At 49.5% G+C, this 18471-nt stretch overlaps 1 protein-coding gene across 18 annotated transcripts in view; it reads left to right on the forward strand.

Moving 5' to 3' along the window:
* CAMSAP1 (calmodulin regulated spectrin associated protein 1) overlaps positions 1–3168 on the forward strand; it is a 68494-nt gene extending 65326 nt beyond the window's left edge. For 16 of the 18 annotated variants that reach the window (XM_023629359.2, XM_070250934.1, XM_023629360.2 and 13 more), the window contains one exon: positions 1512–3168. In XM_023629359.2, the coding sequence (XP_023485127.1) occupies positions 1512–1814 (303 nt within the window). In that variant the 3' untranslated portion in view covers positions 1815–3168. The remainder of the gene's footprint in view (positions 1–1511) is intronic. The other 2 variants (XR_011432464.1, XR_011432465.1) reach the window with 1 other exon arrangement.
* The last annotated feature ends 15303 nt before the right edge of the window (positions 3169–18471 follow it).

The following is an 18471-nucleotide window of genomic DNA, read 5'->3' on the forward strand; positions in this document are numbered from 1 at the left end:
TGTGCTTGAGAGCAGCTGGGTAGGAAGTTAAACTAGGTCTGTTGAGGCAGGAGGAGCACCTGTTTTAAAAAAACGTTAATACAGAGACATCTCCCAGACCACCATACAGCAGACACTCCCAGGACGCACCGTCATGTTTGCTTCAGGCCCTTCTTTGTGGCTCGTCACTGAAGGACCACTCGCCACCAGAAACCCCGCCCTGTCGAGGGGTAGTTGAGTGGTTTAGTCTGTTCACAGAGCAGTTCAGCCGCCGCAGCTTGCTCGTTCCAGCACGTTTCATCACTCGGAACAGAAACCCTGCACCGGTCAGCCCAGCCCCAGGCTCCCGCCCTCCCCGTCCTGGCTGCCACGAACCTGCTGTCTGTCTCTAGGATGGGCCATTTCTGAACCTTTCATGTGAAGGGTCTCATCCATTAAGCAGCCTTTGGTGTCCGGCTCTTTCAGTCAGCATCATGTTTTGTTTTTTTTTCTTTTTTTTTTTTTAAGATTTTATTTATTTTTTATTTTTCCTTCTCCCCAAAGCCCCCCAGTACATAGTTGTACATTTTATTTTATTTATTTATTTTTTTGAGGAAGATTAGCCCTGAGCTAACTGCTGCCAGTCCCTCCTCTCTGCTGAGGAAGACTGGCCCGGAGCTAACATCCAGGCCCATCTTCCTCTGCTCTATGTGTGGTATGCCTACCACAGCATGCCTTTTGCCAAGTGGTGCCATGTCCCCACGCGGTATCCGAACCAGCGAACCCCGGGCCGCCAAGAAGCAGAATGTGTGAACTTAACTGCTGCGCCACCAGGCCGGCCCCAGCATCATGTTTTCAAGTCTCGTCATGTTGCAGCATGTGTCAGTGCCTCACTCCTTTTTGTGGCTTAGTAATACTCCATTCTATGGATGGACCCCATTTACCCATTCTTCAGTTGATGGACACTTGGGTGGTTTCTCCTTTTTGGCTGTTATGAATGATGCTGCTGCGCACGCTCATGTACAAGTTTTTGTGTGGATGTGTGTTTTAAATTTTCTTGAGTGAAACCTAAGAGGAGGATGCTGAGTCACACGGTAAGTCTGTGTTGAACATTTTGAGCAGCGGCTGCGCCATCCTCCATTCCCACCAGCAGTGCATGAGGGCCCGATTTCTTTCACCCTCAGCAACACTTATTAGTGTCTGTCTGTCTGATGCAGCCATCCCTATGAGTGTCAAGTGCTATCTCTTTGAGGTTTTGATTTGCGTTTCTCTGTTGGCTAATGATGTTGAGCACTTTTCTTGTGATTTTTCACTTGTTTAAAAGCACTTTTTTCCTTGCATACCTAGACTTGAGTAAATCTCAATGGCATCTGATGCTCCACTGAATGGATGACCCATAATTTCAGAGTAGGAGACTACAGATGGTGTATCAGTCAGCTTTCAGGAGCGGGTGTTACCAGTCACTGGCCTCTTGGTCGTGGGACGCTGTAGATGCTGTGACTGTGGGTGCCACTCTCAAGTCCTCCTTTCTTTTCCCTTACTCCCCGATACAGGAGCTAGAGAAGTGTGACGCCAATCACTACATCATACTGTTTCGTGATGCCGGCTGCCAGTTCAGGGCACTTTACTGCTATTATCCAGACACTGAGGAAATCTACAAATTAACTGGCACGGGGCCAAAGAGCATTACCAAGAAAATGATCGACAAACTGTATAAATACAGCTCAGACCGGAAACAGTTTAACCTGATCCCAGCCAAAACCATGTCCGTCAGTGTGGATGCTCTCACTATCCACAACCACCTGTGGCAGCCCAAGCGGCCTGCAGCGCCAAAGAAGACCCAGACTCGTAAATGACACTGGCGCGGGCTGCGTCTGAACATGTGCCGAGGGGATCGATATTTATTATTTTAATCCGTTTGGGTACGAAGTGTGCAAAGTCACAGACCTTTTACGAAGAGGCTTCTAAAGAACAAAAGAAAACCCTCCCTTAGCTCCCAGCACACAGAGGATGCCAGGTGCAGCAAGAACGGAGGGAGAAACACCGTTTGCAGTTACTCCTGGCTGCCGGGGTCCCTGCTAACCACGGAGGCCTCACACGGGGGATGTGCCTGTAGGCGGTGGATTCCTTTTACTTGAAGTTCTCCTTCAGTGTGAATTAAAGTGATTTACTCTGCGCTCTCGCCTCTCACCTCACCCCCTTTGCACGTGACCTGACACCCTCATGTTGGCCAGCTGTAATCTTGTGAGATTATAGGACTGAGACTCGGGTCTCAGGTCAGGGTGTTTGAATGTCTTTAGGAAAGGAACTCGTATTAGGGAAATCTTTTTCATTTGAGAAATTGTATGATATTTATTGATTGTGTCTACTGCCAACGTTTATATCCAATTCTAAGATTTCTGAAAAAACTCTTGTTCCTTGCTGCTCAGAAAAAGTTTACTGAAAATACCAGTTCACTAAAAGCACTGAAATCTGCAAGTCTGTCTTCTGCTAAAGTAAGGTTTACAAATACGGAGCTGACCCTTGCTGACCCGCAATCATGAGGATGGTGAATGGTACTATTAGCCAGCGTTTGCCTAACTGAAAACGGGCAAGCTGAGCAGATTACAGCCCTTGTTCGTTAAGTTTTGGATAGTACTCTAATGATTTGTTCACTTTAATAAAGACAGATTTTGGTAAAGTAGAATATTTTTCACTCTGAGCATGTTTCTTGTAAAAGGTGATGCACTCAAGCTGACAGTTCTTACAGTGTTCCATTTTGTCACGACCTGCCCTGCCTGATTCCTGCTTCTGGAAGAGCAGCTCGCCCTCAGAGGAGCGTGCGGTTCTCTGTTTAGATCGATAGTTTTGTGTTGTCGCCTGTTTAGAAACACAGTGGCCGTTTGCGGTTGCTTCGGAACTCCGAGTGAGTGGAGTGGCTCTGGGCTCTCTCCGCGCGTCCCGACGGGCAGGAAACTGCTCCAGACCAGACGGTCCCTGGGAGCGGTTGCGGCCAGTCCGGCCTGGGCGCGTACCCGCCTCCCTGTGCCCGCCCTCGCGGGGCCGCAGCTCTGCTGACACCTTGTGACTGACCAGCTGCCCCGAGTCTGCGTTTGATCCATCTGCCGGAAGATTCTGGAGTCACTTCTGTTAGTTTTGCACATATTTTTGGGGAGTGTTACTTGAATCTCAAGCTGCAGAGAAAAATAAAGATCAATAGAAAAAGTTAAACGAGTGTTAACTGTTCCATAATTTTAGATGGATAAAAAAGGTAACGAGGAAACAGGTATAAAACATTAGAAGGAATTGTGGGTCTTTCTTCGTCCCCTCTGTCCTCTGCAGTTGTGTACATGCTGTGTTGGAGGCAGCTGTGCTCCACCCGTCTTGGTGGAGGCTGCGTGCCCTTGAGTGCCGAGTGTGACAGGTCCTTTGTGAACTCCTGCTGCCCTGCTTTCACCCTCGTGTGGGATTCTCACTGTACGCTTGGTATTCTATTATTATATTTATTTTAAGGAAGCACTAAATGTAATAAAGTCATTGACTAATTTACTTTTATTGATCACACGTGTGTGAGGTTGTCATGGCTCATTTTGTCATTCAGTGTCACAGCTCCTTGCTTTAGAGGAGTTTTACGTTGGTGTTAGTTAACTAACTTTCCTCTCCTAGAAAATCACATTGTTCTGTCTTCCAGAGAAGTGAGGCTTGCCAACTGCTTCCTTTATGAAGTCCAAATGTGTGACAACTTCTCTGTCGTGTTGTAACGTAATCCTCTTGAGGTAAGTGGAATTTGATTTAATGAAGATTTAGAGGTACTTCTGGCATAGAGCTGGAAAATAAACATTCCTGCCAAACTTCTGGATTTTCTTGATGTAATTAGTCAATGTATGGAGCATCCTGAGAATTGTTCGCGTGCAGTTTTGCGCTGTGTTAGGTCAGCCACCACTAACAGCAGCTGACGTTTCTGATGTCCCAGGTCTGTAGGCCAGCGCTCCGTAAATGGCCGAAAGAAGTGTTCCCTGTCTTCTCTGCGCATTGATTGGCGTAGCAACCTTTTTTATTGTGAAAAACGTTGGACACGCAGGATTTTAGTCCTTTCTGGCTTGGATGTGATAAAGACAGAATTTTTCAGTTTATAGAATTGAGTTGGAGCTGTCTTTATAAACGTTTCACATTTTGCAAAGCACCTGCAATATTTGTGTCATGTTGCAAATTTCTAAGGATGGTAATGTACATTTTTCATTGCCTTTCAGAATTCTGGTGGTATTATTTAAGACAAGTTGCTCTTGTCTACCCATGTAGAATTTAACCTTTTTTTAAAAAATTTTTTTAATTTTTTTTGAGGAAGATTAGCCCTGAGCTAACATCTGCTGCCAACCCTCCTCTTTTTGCTGAGGAAGACTGGCCCTGAGCTAACATCCGTGCCCATCTTCCTCTACTTTATATATGGGATGCCTACCACAGCATGGCGTGCCAAGCGGTGCCATGTCCACACCCGGGATCCAAACCCTCGAACCCCAGGCCGCCGAAGTGGAACGTGCACACTTAACCGCTGTGCCACTGGGCTGGCCCCAGAATTTAATCTTTTAAAGAAAGTATCAACCAAATGATTGAACGTGTGATGAAGTTTATCTAAGTCCTTGGTAATGACATGGAATCCTGGGAGCCCCAAAGGCTTGGTGTGTAAGATGAATGCCCACCACTGGAAGGACCCACAGCTAGAATATACAACTGTATACTGGGGGGATTTGGGGAGAAAAAGCAGGGGAAAAAAAGAAAGATGAATGAAACCTGAATGAGTCCCATTTTGCAAACGTGTTACACCCACCCACACGTGTGGATGCATGTGAGTGTGCGTGCGTGCACGTGCTGAGGGTGGGCTGTCTCCACGTGTGCTCTTCAACTTGACTTTCTCAGCCTGTTACTGCAGAGCAGGATCCAATCGGGTCTTTTAGGCCAAAACTGTATTTTTCAATCAGCCAAAATTGAAAAGTAGAATAATTCTAAAGTTGCTCCTAGGTTACACTTACATTCCTTGAAACTGTAGTTGTTATTTGGGGAGAAAAAGTGTTTACCTGAAATAAAATTTCTGTTATAATTACCTTGGATAGCCTTTTATAATTGATGCTGATTCGTTTTGTGAAGTGGGGTTTGGCTTTTGAAAGGTAGGAAGGAGCGTCTTTAAGCTGCTTCCCGTCACCATTCATCTCCCGGGCGTCTCTGTCCGAGTGTTGTGACATGGGAAGGACAGTGCTGCGCTCTGCATCCTCGTCACAGCCAAGTCCGTCAGCGTTAGCTGGGCAGCAGAGCATCCAGGTTTGCGTCTCTCGTCGCAGGCGTTTTCCTGAGCAGCTGGGGGAGGGCCTTTCTGGGCCTGGAGTCCTTTCCTGGGCTGTCTCCATGACAGTGCCCTGTGGGTCTGGCATCACCAGCAGAGCTGTGTTGGGTGTTCCCTCTTTTCACGTAAATTCTACTTGCTGTAATTTATCGCATTTGAAGGCCCAAGCACTGTGACGGCTGAGAGGGTGGGGCTTGCCCTGATAAGCCCAGGCTCCCTGTCTTCCCTCCTCCTCTCGCTCCTTTCCTCCCTCTCTCTTCTCTCCTTCCATCTCTCCCTGTCTGCCACCCCCATGGAAATTAGCGTGCTCATGTGACCTCTAGAAGACGGGTGGTCTCCACTCCCCACCTCACATGTCCTCTCTTCTTCAGAAAGAGCAAGTTGCAGTCTCTGAATTATTTCCTAAATAGCAAGGGAAGTATTTTGCCAAAGCCACTTATAATGAAAATGAATAATAGAGCAAAGAAATGTAGTAAAAACTGGTCTGAACTCCACGTAGTTAAGCCCAGGCATGCAATTATGTGAAAGATTGTTTCAGGAGAAAACATTTCTTGGCAATGAGAAATTTGGGTTGCTTCTGGTGCAAAAGCACAACAGCATTCAAACCATGTTTCCCATAAAAATGAAGTCGGCTAGTGTCAGAAGCCAGCAGACTTGGCCTTGGAATCCTCTCTCTGGGCCTGTGTTTCCAGCTGGCGATTGATCGGAAACTGGATGTCTTTGCTCTGAACCCAGGCTGCGCCATTCGAGTGACCCCGCGTGTGCGCTCCAGCCTGTGCACGCTGCAGCCTTTGAGGGATAAAGGTTCTGAGCTGAGCACGGCTGTCCAGTGTTGAGGTTGCCGAGACACGCTGTTGGGGCATCTGCACATGCACAGTTCACACAGATGGCACAGGTGACGGTGTTCTCCGGAGGTGGTGGTGGTACCCCCACAGGACACAGGCGGAGACAGGCTGACATGATACCAGGCTTGCTGACTCTGGCAGGAAATGATCGTGTTCATTCCTCTCTTGTTCTCGAAAGAATGGAACAAAAATGTCCTTCTCATTGCTTCATGGCATCATGAAGAGTAAGTTACATTTATAGTTTGAAGTGCTTTTTGATATGATGGGTCAAGAGTAGAGACTTCTGTGCAGTTGGCATGCTGCCAGAAGTACCAGGCGTTGAACTTGGGGCTCAGAGAACCCAGACGACCGTGGTCTGGTCTTTGTTCCTCTGGGTTGGGTCCTGTGGCTGAATGTGCATGAGCGTTCTGGACGCGTTAGCAGTTCCATTAGCTGAAGCATCAGGACTGGAATTTAAAGCATGTGTTTTTTTTTTTAAGCAGTTATTTTCACTTGAACTGTAAAGCTCTCTAGTTTCTGCTTTTGTAAGAAACGAAATTTATTTTTTGCCCTTTTATTCCAGGTAGTAAGTTTTTGTTGTTTTCGTTCCAATACAGTCCTGTTCTTTTTTTGAGTTGAAGTAGAACGTTCTTAAAGAGAAGTAAATGAATCAAGTATGTAGCTTGATATGTTTTCACAAAGTGCTGATTCTGATTTTGTTTTTCAGGAATATTAGCTCTGAGCTAACATCCATGCCCATCTTCCTCTACTTTATATGTGGGACACCTATGACAGCATGGCACTTGCCAAGCGGTGCCATGTCCGCACCCAGGATCCGAACCGGTGAACCCCAGGCTGCCAAAGTGAAGTGCGTGTGCTAACTTAACCCCTGTGCCACCAGCCAGCCCCTGATTCTGATTTTGGAATGAGTGATTCCCAGTATTCTCCCTGGAATTTTTTGCTCCTAAATTATATTTATTAATAACTGTTTTATCCAACAGTTTTATCCAACCGCCTGTATCTAGCTGTGCAGGCGATGAGCTGGGTGACGGTTGCTGCCACGTTGAGGTGATGGAGAGGCCCAGTGTGGTAGACGATTTGCAGCTTTGGAAATATGTTGGGCACCACGATTTCATAATTTTAGTGCTGAAGTTATTTTTGTCTGTATTTCTTCAAATCAAACTCTCATTCAGCTCGCAAACGCCCCTGTGTTAATGGGGAGTAAGTTCCCTCATCCAAGGGAAAGATACGTTGCTGGGCACACCCCGATGACCGGGGAGGCGGACCTCGCTGACGACTGTAGATCCTTTCAGTGCTGGACGAGGTGGACGGTCGTTAGTGCGTCTTCTCCGTAGGATCACACTGGCTGCTGCTCTTGGGCGCATATGAGGTGCGGTGTTTAGAGAGTGGAGTGGTCAGACCAGGGCCAGGTTATGGACAGCCTGGTGAGGGGACATGGGGCAGACCTAGAGTCCTCTCTCGGGGGACAGTGGAGGGACGTCTTCCTTCTTTGTTAGCCTCGGACCATGCTGTGGCACCGGATGGCTTTCGGTAAAAGTTTGTTAAGCGTCCTATTGGGTTGAAGTCGGGTGGACCCCGAGTCCTTGCATCTGTAGCTGATTTAAAATGTTGTGAGGGATGTTGGGTGTTAGAAATCCCATGTGACCAGTGAGCGTCAGGTGGTGTGGGGGAGGGCATCAGTGGGGACGACCACACTGAACTCTGGGGACCAGAGGACAGGAATGTGGATGGCCGACACAGGACGGTGGCTGAGTAGAGTCTCCACCCTGGGCAGTGTGGGGGCAAATGTCAGACGTGGATGGGGGTCCCACCAGGAGGGAAGGAGGCACATATACTGGGGGGCGTGGCTCCAGAACACCCCGTGTCCTTGGTAGGGCCTCTTCTTACCTGGACTCGTACTTGCTGTAGACGTGCCAGGCAGAGTCCCACAGGAAGGTCGAGGGCGTTTTTCAGGGTGGGAAGGGACAGCCACGGGGTAGTGGGGCAGAATCGGTCTGTAAGAGACCTAGGAGTCATTTGGGCAGTGGGAGGGCCATGGCTGGACAGTCTGGCTGTCTGAGCACCTGGGCCTTTAGAGAGCGCACCTGGTGGTGCCGAGCCAAGTAGGCCTCCCCCAGACAGATGCGAATTCTGAGAGCTCAGGAGGAGCGTCCAGAGGGCTGTGTGGAGGGCTGTGGTGTAAACAGGCTAGGCCTTAAGTGGCCTCACGTAGTGACAAGGCGGGTGGCACATCTGGGCCTGCTCCCATCTGGAGATGGTGAGAGGAGGCCCTCGGAGGCTGGCCGTGCATCAGCCGTGCGCATATTCAGTACAGAGGGTGAATTCTGATGCTGAGCACCCTCAGGACATGGAGTGAAAAACCAGCGGGTGGGGGGTGTATTCTAGGCGCAAACAGCCAGTACCCGGGAAGTGTTTGACAATGTTCTGGGGATGGCGTTTTTTGTAGAAGAGAGCAGTATTACCAATACTTGCTGTGGAAATCTCCACGTGTGCGGATGTCTGACGTCTGGAGCATTTATCATGAGCGTGTGTTGACCTTGAACTGGTGCTTTAGGTGGGGGTGATGGTGGACGATCGCTGTTAGCTCCCCACGCTTCGTCCGTCTGTCCGGCAGCCGCGTCCTTGAGAGACAGCACCAGGCAAACCCACTCCTGAACCAAGCCCTTGGGAGGTGCTTAGTCAGGTCTGGACACTGCGTGTCAGTCCTCTGGACATCAAGGGCTAGAGGTTTCGTTCTCTTAAGATGAACCGGCGTTTAGTCTGAGAGTTTGTAAGCAGTTATTTCCTGAGCAGCGGCAGTCCTGACGTTGTTTTTAAATTGAGTTCATAATAGTCTACATCGTTGTGAAATTTCAGTTGTACGTTATTTCTTGTCTGTCACCACATAGGTGCTCCCCTTCACCCCCTGTGCCCACCCCCACCCCCCTTCCCTTGTTAACCACTGAGCTATTTTCTTTGTCTGTGTGTTTGTTTATAGTCCAATATGAGTGAAATCATATGGTGTTTGTCTTTCTCTGTCTGGCTTATTTCACTTAGCGCAATACCCTTCAGATCCATCCATGTTATTGCAAATGGGATGAGTTTTGTCTTTTTTCTGGCTGAGTAGTATTCCATTGCATATACCACATCTTCTTTATCCAATCATCGGTCGATGGTTACCTGGGTTGTTTCCATGTCTTGGCTATTGTGAATAGTGCTGCAATGAACATAGGGGTGCATATGTTACTTTGGATTATTGGTTTCAGATTATTTGGGTAGATACCCAGCAGTGGGATAGCTGGGTCTGTGGTAGTTCTATTTTTAGTTTTTTGAGGAATCTCCATACTGTTTTCCATAGTGGCAGTTTGCATTCCCACCAGCAGTGTGTGAGGGTTCCATTTTCTCTACACCCTCTCCAACGTTTATTTTTAGTCTTAGTGATTATAGCCATATTAACAGGCATAAGGTGGTATCTTACTGTAGTTCTGATTTGCATTTCCCTGATGATTAGTGATGTTGAACATCTTTTCATGTGCTTATTGGCCATCTGTCTGTCTTCTTTGGGAAAATGTCTGTTCATATCCTCTGCCCATTTTTTGATCAAGCTGTTTGTTTTTTTGTTGTTCAGCTGTGTGAGTTCCTTATATATTATGGAGATTAACCCCTTGTCGGATATGTGATTTGCAAATATTTTCTCCCAATTGGTGGATTGTCTTTTTGTTTTGATCCTAGTTACTTTTGCCTTGCAGAACCTCTTTAGTCTGATGAACTCCCACTTGTTCATTTTTTCTTTTGTTTCTGTTGTCTGAGGAGACATGGCATTTGAGAAGATCCTTTTAAGATCAATGTCAAAGAGTGTACTACCTATATTATCTTCCAGGAGTTTTATGGTTTCAGGACGTATCTTCAAGTCTTTGATCCATTTTGAGTTTATTTTTGTGCATGGCATGAGATAATGGTCTACTTTCGTTCTTTTGCATGTGGCTCTCCAAATTTCCCTACACCATTTATTGAAGAGACTATCTTTTCTCCATTGTGTGTTCTTGGCATCTGTGTCGAAGATTAGGTGTGCATAGATGTGCAGTTTTATTTCTGGGCTTTCAGTTCTGTTCCATTGATCTATGCACCTGTTTTTGTACCAGTACCATGCTGTTTTGATCATTATGGCTTTAGTACATTTTGAAGTCAGGGATTGTGATGCCTCCAGCTTTCTTCTTTTTTCTCAGGATTGCTTTAGCAATTTGGTGTCTTTGGTTGCCCCATAGGAATTTTAGGATTCTTTGTTCTAGGTCTGTGAAAAATGTCATCGGGATTCTGATAGGGATCGCACTGAATCTGTAGATTGCTTTGGGTAATATGGGCATTTTAACTATGTTTATTCTTCCAATTCCTGTGCATGAAATATCTTTCCATTTCTTTATTTCACCATCTATTTCTTTCAATAATGTCTTATAGTTTTCATTATATAAGTCCTTCACCTCCTTGGTTAAATTTATTCCTAGGTACTTTATTCTTTTAGTTGTGGTTGTAAATGGAATTGTATTCTTGAGTTCTCTTTCTGTGAGTTCATTATGAGAGTATAGAAATGCGACTGATTTTTGTAAGTTGATTTTGTACCCTGCAACTTTACTGTAGTTCTTAATTATTTCTAATAGTTTGCCGATGGATTCTTTGGGGTTTTCTATATATAAGATCATGTCATCTGCAAATAGTGAGAGTTTCACTTCTTCCCTCCTTATTTGGATTCCTTTTATTCCTTTCTCTTGTGTAATTCTCTGGCCAGGACCTCCAGTACTATGTTGAATAAGAGTGGTGATAGTGGGCATCCTTGTCTTGTTCCTGTTCTCAGAGGGATGGTGTTCAGTTTTTCCCCACTGAGTATGATGTTGGCTGTGGGTTTGTCATATATGGTCTTTATTATGTTGAGGTAATTTCCTTCTATCCCCATTTTGTTAAGAGTTTTTATTGTAAACTGCTGTTGGATCTTGTCAAATGCTTTCTCTGCACCTATTGAGATGAACATGTGGTTTTTATTCCTCAGTTTGTTGATGTGGTCTATCACATTGATTGATTTGCGGATGTTGAGCTGTCCCTGTGTCCCTGGTATAAATCCCACTTGATCATGATGTATGATCTTTTTGATGTATTGCTGTATCTGGTTGCCAATATTTTGTTGAGGATTTTTGCATCTATGTTCATCAGTGATATTGGCCTGTAGTTCTCCTTTTTTGTGTTGTCCTTGTCAGGTTTTGGTATCAGAGTGATGTTGGCCTTGTAGAATGTGTTAGAAAGTGTTGAGTTGGATATTTCTTGGAGACTCTCTTCATTTCTTTTTAGTCTTAGTCTTCTCTCCTCCTCTATCTGGAGCATTTCACTCTGTCTGTCCTCAGTCATGCTGATTCGCTCCTCTATGATGTCCACTCGAGTTTTCAGGGAATCCGTTTTTTTTTTTAAGGATTGGCATCTGGGCTAGCAAATGTTGCCCATCTTTTTTTTTAGGTTTTTTTTTCTGCTTTATCTCCCCAAACCCCCCTGTAGACAGTTGTATATCTTAGTTGCAGGTCCTTCTAGTTGTGGGATGTGGGACGCTGCCTCAGTGTGGCCTGACGAGCAGTGCCATGTCCACGCCCAGGATCCGAACCCTGGGCCGCCGCAGCGGAGCGTGCGAACTTAACCACTTGGCCACGGAGCTGGCCCCAGGAATCCATATTTTGTCTTATCTCATTGATTGTGTCTTTCATCTCTAATACATCTGATTGATTCTTCTTTATAGTTTCAATCTCTTTTGTGAAGTAGCTCCTGAACTCATTGAATTTTCTCTGTGTTCTCTCTTATCTTGTTGAGTTTTTTGATGATAGCTATTTTGAATTCTCTGTCACTTAGATTACATATTTCTGTGTCCTCAGGACTGATTTCGGGGTATTTGTCGTTTTCTCTCTGGTCTGGAGATTTAATATAATTTTTGATACTGCTGGAGGGCGTGGCTCTGTTTTTGTGTATCGTGGTGTTATTTGGTTGTGGTTACCACCTATCGCCACTGGGTGGGGGTCAAGAGCCGCGTAATCTGAGCCCTCTGTGATCTGGGATCCCAGGGGCTGGAGCCTGTGCTGGGCGGGTGGGGGGAGGGGCGCTTTCTTCTGCATGCTCTCAGGGTTTTCTCCCTCTGTCCCCGCTGTCTGCTCCCCTGGGGTTTTGGCTTGATGAGGTCACCCCCATGTTAGCTTTCACCTTGGGAGGGGCTTTCCTCTAGGCTGCGAGGGCCCTTGGGGATCTTTGATGCTCCCGCAAACAAGCATCCCCTCCCTGTCCTTTCCTCCTGGAGGCTGCTCGCAGTCCCAGATCACAGTCTTTTGGGGGAGGGAGTGGAGTTTTTTCTTACCCCATTCCACCTCCTCCAGGGGGGCCCCAGCCTCTCCGCCCTCTGACATGTGTGGGTCTCTCAGACGTCTCTTGTGTTATGTGGACACTCTGTTGGCGTGCGGATGTCTTTTTCATTGTGTGGTGGAGCGGCGAGATCACTGGAGAACTCACTCCACCATGATGCTGACGTCACTCCCCTGACTTTTTTACTTTCGAATAAAAGCTGGTAACACAGGCAGACCTTGTTTCAGAAGCCCAGGTTGTACCTCAGCCGTGGGGAATTGGGGGGTGGACAAAAGGCCTCTCCCTGAAACGGGCCAGGGAAGTGGGGTTTGGCACAAGGGCGGGCAGCTCTCACGGTGGCCAGCTGGGCCTGCCAGGTGGGCGGTGGGCAGTTGGCGAGTGCCCCTGCTGCCGCCTGGAGCCTGCTCAGCCCGGAAGGCACCCCCCTTTAGGAGATGCCGGGTGTGCTTCCTGCTTGCAGTTGTTTTCCGTGCTGTGGACTAGAAACGGATCAACTGAATGAAACAATCCGTGCTTCCAGACCACTACATTTTACTGTATTTTTGTTTAAAAAAGAATACATTCATTGCAATTATCAAACGTGTAAACGGTTCAGACACACATGGTGAGAGCTGAAAGCCGCCACACCCGCTGCCCTGCACAGACAGGTCGCTGCTCACGGGTCCAGACTCCCAGGGGTCTGCAGACATGGACGCCACACTCAGGGGAGACTCAGTGTGAGCAGGCGTTCCTCCTGAGCCCCGGGTCCACAGTCCATGTGCATGCCTGCCCTCGTGGAGCCTACGGAGTTTGTAAGTAGAAGGACCATATTCACTGACCTAAGATGTCAATTTTAAGATGCTCCATTATTTTGTGCCACCGAGAAACAGAGATTATGCCAATGAGTCTGTGCCATGCCACTGATGTTAAGATGTTCTGATTTCACAGATGTTTAGGTGTGTGTCGGGAGGTCCAGAGAGTACATCTCGGGCCCAACAAAGTCTGGGGGGCAGGGTGCTATGCAAGGAAACTCATCTCCACCCACCTGGGGTGGGTCCCCTCTGGGGCGGCCAGGGATCCTTCCCAGGGACTCAGGAGAGGAGCCCGCAGCCCTGGGGTGTCAGCACAGGAAGAGGGGCGATTGGGCCTCATCCTGGGCCCTCCGCTCCTGCCTCCAGCTCAGGGCCTGCGCCTCCTGGCACGGTGGCCTCATGGAGTCCTGGGGCATCCAGGCTGTGGGACGGTTGCCCGCCTGGCGGGAGTGCCTCCTCTGAATATTAGGGTGAGTCGTCTTTTCAAATGTTTGTCGATTCTGTTCAGTTCTTTTGCTTGTTTTTAAGTGGGTTGCTTTAATTGGGCGGTCCTTTTCTTATTGCTTCATAGAACTTTTTAAAATAATTTAGACAAGATTCTTTGATTGAGTGGCACATACGCAAAGTTGTGGCTGCTTTGTGCTGTTACTGTCCGTCTTTGGAACTACATCTCAGTGCTTTTTTTTTGAGGAAGATTAGCCCTGAGCTAACTACTGCCAATCCTCCTCTTTTTGCTGAGGAAGACTGGCCCTGAGCTAACATCCATGCCCATCTTCCTCTACTTTATATGTGGGATGCCTACCACAGCATGGCGTGCCAAGCGGTGCCATGTCCGCACCCGGGATCCGAACCGGTGAACCCTGGGCTGCCGAAGCGGAACGTGCTCACTTAACTGCTGCGCCACCGGGCTGGCCCCAACATCTCAGTGCTTTTAATTGGCCTTTCCCTGCTTACAGGCATAGTGGAGCACATTTCCATCTCCTTATTGGTCATTTGGGTCTTCCTCTTTTGTGAAATGTCTCTTCAACAGTTTTGTCTCTTTTTTGACTGGATTGTCTGTCTTTTTCTAATTTACAGAAGATGAGTTTTTCAAAGATAATGAATATACGGAAGATAATATAAATATCCCATTCTGTGGCTTTTCACACTGTCTCTTTTTTTTTGATGAGGAATATTGTCGCTGAGCTAACATCTGTGCCAATCTTCCTCTGTTTTATGTGGGACACCGCCTCAGATGAGTGGTGCTAGGTCTGCGCCCGGGATCCGAACCTGTGAACCCTGGGCTGCTGAATCAGAGCATGCGAACTTAACCACTATGCCACTGGGCCAGCTCCCTCATTTTCTTTTTGGTGTTATGATAAACAGAAGTTCTTAAGATTTATTTGGTCCACGTATCAATGTTCGTACTAGAGCTACCGCAAGGTCATGAGGGAGTTTTGAGGTGAACTTCTGGAGCCTTTGTAGTTTGGGCCTTTGTGCACCTAGAGCTGGCTTTTATGGGTTGTGTGTGAAGTAGAAGCCCATAGCATCTTTCTGTGTGGCTATCCGCTGATCCCAGGGCTGTCTTGGGAAATACCACCCTCTCCCCACCGTGGTTGTGTTTCTGTGCTCTCTTCGGGCCCGTTGGTCAGTGTGGGAGGCAGAGTCATGATCCCCAAGACGTCCACGTCCTCCTCTCCAGAGCCCATGATATGTGTGGTTGATGGCAAGGGGGCATGGAGGTTGCAGAGGGAATTAAGCTTGCTCCTCAGCCGACCGTGACATGGGAGGTGATCCTGGCTTATGCAGGTGAGCCCAGTGTGATCACAGGGGTCCTGGAAAGTGTAAGAGGAAGGCCGAGGAGCGGGTCAGAGAAGGAGCTGGGGCGGCCGAGGAAAGGCACAGAGAGATGCAGCGTTGCTGCTCGGAAGATGGAGGAAGGAGCCGAGGAGTGGGGGCGGCCACCGGGAGCTGGGCAAGGCCAGGGCATGGCTTCTCCGTGGAGCCTCCAGACCTTGATCTTATCTCTTTGAGGTCCGTGTTGGACTTCTGATCTGCAGAACTGTTAAGATAGTAAATCTGTGGTGTTTGAAGCCGCGAAGTTTGCGGTTTACAGAGGCAGCAGCAAACGCATGTCGTCCGCATGTCCATCTCTGCGACGCCTGGGCATGGCCTCCTCCCTGCAGCCTGGTGACAGGTCCTGGCGTTTGGGATACCCACTGCTCCTCTCAGGGGTGTCTTAAACATTTCGCATGTCACCACCTGCACCATGCTCCCAAAATTGTCCTCAGAGAGAAATTTGCAGTCTTGGATGTACTTGTTAAAAATTAAGAAACTGAAAAAAATGAAATGAGCTTTCAGCCAAGGAGGCTAAAATAATAATAAAAATGAAAGTAAAAGGAAGAATTTCGAAATGAGAAAGCTGACATTTATGAAACAGAAAACAACACAGGGGAGCTGCTCCGTGAAACCGTCGTGTTACTCTGTGCAAACCCGGCCACAGTCGCACACGGACAGAAGGCCACGTCCAGGTCGTTGTGGTGAACGTGTGTGCACAGGCTGGCACAGGTACTAAAGGGAATCCCGCAGGGTTTGGGGCGACTGAAACCTGCTCAACAGCATTCCACCAGGAATAAAAGCTGCAGTCTGAGAAAACGTATCTGTGCCGTTCACAGTAGTCATGTAAAAAAGAAAAACCGTATGTAAAAAAAGTCAGTAACATTCAATATGCATTGGTGATAAAAAAAAAGTTTTGTAAACTAAAAAAAGTTAACATTCAATATGTATTCATGATAAATTTGCAATTATAACTCACTCGGTAGCAAACTCCACATTTCACAGTGAACCCCAGAAGGATTCCAAGTTAAGTCAGGATGGAGGCCGGGCTGCCGGCAGTCACAGCACCTGGTCAGGTTTTACTGGCGTCCGAGCCATTGTAACAAGACTGGGAGAGAAGGAAAAGCCCAAATGGTCGTTATTTGCAGAAATATGAAAGCTTCCTAGACAAACAGGAACAGGTGACAAGTATCAGAGTGCAGAGCGGTGGCCGGGTGACAGACCAACAAGGAAGCAGAGGGTTTCTGGGCCCACTCGTGGCCAGTTGCGTCAGAAACGCACCGGGTGAAGTGGTCACAGGAGAGCCCAGGAGCAAACGTGCAGGAAGCTCACGGTCACCCAGGATGCTCCTGGAGGTGTGAGTAAGAGCCAAAGCCCCTGAGACGCCAGCTCCTCTCGGGAGTCTGCAGCTGGAACGCAGCCCCGAGCAAGACGCCTCGAAGACTGTCTTGGTTTGATGAGCTGGGTTTGGACTTGGGCCTGAGGATGAGCCAGCCCTGAATTGGGTGCCTGCTGTCGCCCTGTCTTCTGGGCTTGGAGAAGGGCTTTGAGGCCCCTGCGTGCTCGGCTCTGTGTGGGCTGCGGCTCCTCTGTCCACCTCAGCCCCTTTCGCTGAGGACCCTGGCTCAGCACCAGCTCTCAGGGAGGACCCCCGAGCCCATATGGACAGCAGGGAACCAGCCACCTCAGAGCCCGAGGCGGGTGATGACCCCCCCATGTGCCCCTCTGTCCTGGACTCCGGGAGCTGTAGGCCTGAAGGTCCAGGGCCCTGAGATGGGACAGAAGAGGGGGCTGTGGCAGATGCCCAGAGCAAGTTTGGAGCCCGCGATGTCTCAGGGGGCTGTGGCCTGGGTCCCTGGGTCGAGGACAGGGCAGCAGGAGAGCAGCATGGGTGGGCTCTCCTCCCCCCACAACCACAGCGAGACCCTGGAGGCATGATGCTGGCTGTCGTGAGGTCCTCTGCCTGGGGGCCAGGTGCGCTGAAGACCTCCTGGGGACACCCCCTCCCCCAACAAAGAGCCGCTCCAGGTAATGGGGGTCCTCACCAGAGAAGGGACCAGTGGGGCTGGGTGGTCCCTTGGAGGTGATCAGGGCCAGAATGGGGTGCTGCTGAGAACACAAGTTACTCACTTGGGCTCCAGTCACCTAGACTTTGGGGGGCTGGTGTGGAAGTGTCTCGGGCAGGGATGCTTTCTCCATCAAAAACACGTCTTGCTCCCCCACCCACACCGAGTCTTCCAAGGGATGAAACTGCAGCCCGAGGCTCTAGCCTCCTGGGGGGCAGCGGGCCGACTGTGGGACCAGGGGGCAGTGCTGCAGCCTCAGGGCCTGACCGGCTGGGGGACCGCCAGAAGGCCTGGCACAGCCCGTGAAGGCTCCATGCTGCACATTTTGCCCAAGTGTCTGGGCAGGGGCTGGCCCTGGGGTGATGGGGACCCCAGGCTGGTTCCCAGGCCTCTGGCCATCACACCCCTGGGCACCTTCCTGGGCTGGGTCTTAGAACACTGTGATGAGACCCTCAGAGGAGGAGGTGGCCCCCGCCACTGCCTCCCTCCACGGCCTCGGAGGGCCAGAACCCTTGAGCTCTGTGCGCTGTGCCTGATACATACACTTGCAACACTCACACACACGTGTACACTCTCATGCTTGCACATGCGCACACTCACACTGCACCCCCGGTGGCAACCGCACGCCCCTGAAAGGCCGCCTGGTCACCCAGCCCCACTAGGCTCCACATCCGTGGCACTGGGGCTGGGGGTCGCCCTGCTCTCGCAGGCCCTCCCTGAGGCTCTTAGGATGGGGCATCCACAGGGAACACAGTCCCTGATAACCGGGGGCCTGTCTCTGACAGATGGTCTGCCTCAGAGTTTTTGCTGCTCCTGCGTCTTTCAAGGAGGGGCCCGAGTCCAAGCCCCCAGCTGCTAACCACAAAGAGACAGTCCCGGCCGCGAGTGGGTGGGGTCTCTGGGGCCTGCGGGGACGTCGCTGCCCGACGGGGCTGGGGCTCTTGAGCCTTGTCTCCGGTGGAGGCAGAGCTGCCAGGAAGGGCGTTTCCCTGAGGAGACGAGGCACCCCCAAGCCTGGTCCATGCCTCCTGGGTCCAGCGGGCCTCCTGGAGCCTACAGGGATGTGCCAGGTGGGGGCCTGGAGGTCCCCCCACTGCAGAGGGTGTTGGGCCCACCGCTTCTGGGAGCCGGAGACCCCAGGGGCCGCCTGTGCGGGCTGTGCAAGCTGCCCCTGCTCCAGGCAGGTGCCCCTGCAGGGCGTCACGGGCATGGATGGTCATTCCCCTAAGGACCCCCAGGCTCTGGGCCAGGCCTGGGGCTGTCAGTCCAGACCCGCTGGTGTCTTTCCCGGCTGAGTGCTGTACGACCAGGGCAGGGTG

The sequence above is a fragment of the Equus caballus genome, chromosome 25, assembly GCF_041296265.1.
Source record: "Equus caballus isolate H_3958 breed thoroughbred chromosome 25, TB-T2T, whole genome shotgun sequence".
Lineage (NCBI taxonomy): Eukaryota > Metazoa > Chordata > Mammalia > Perissodactyla > Equidae > Equus > Equus caballus.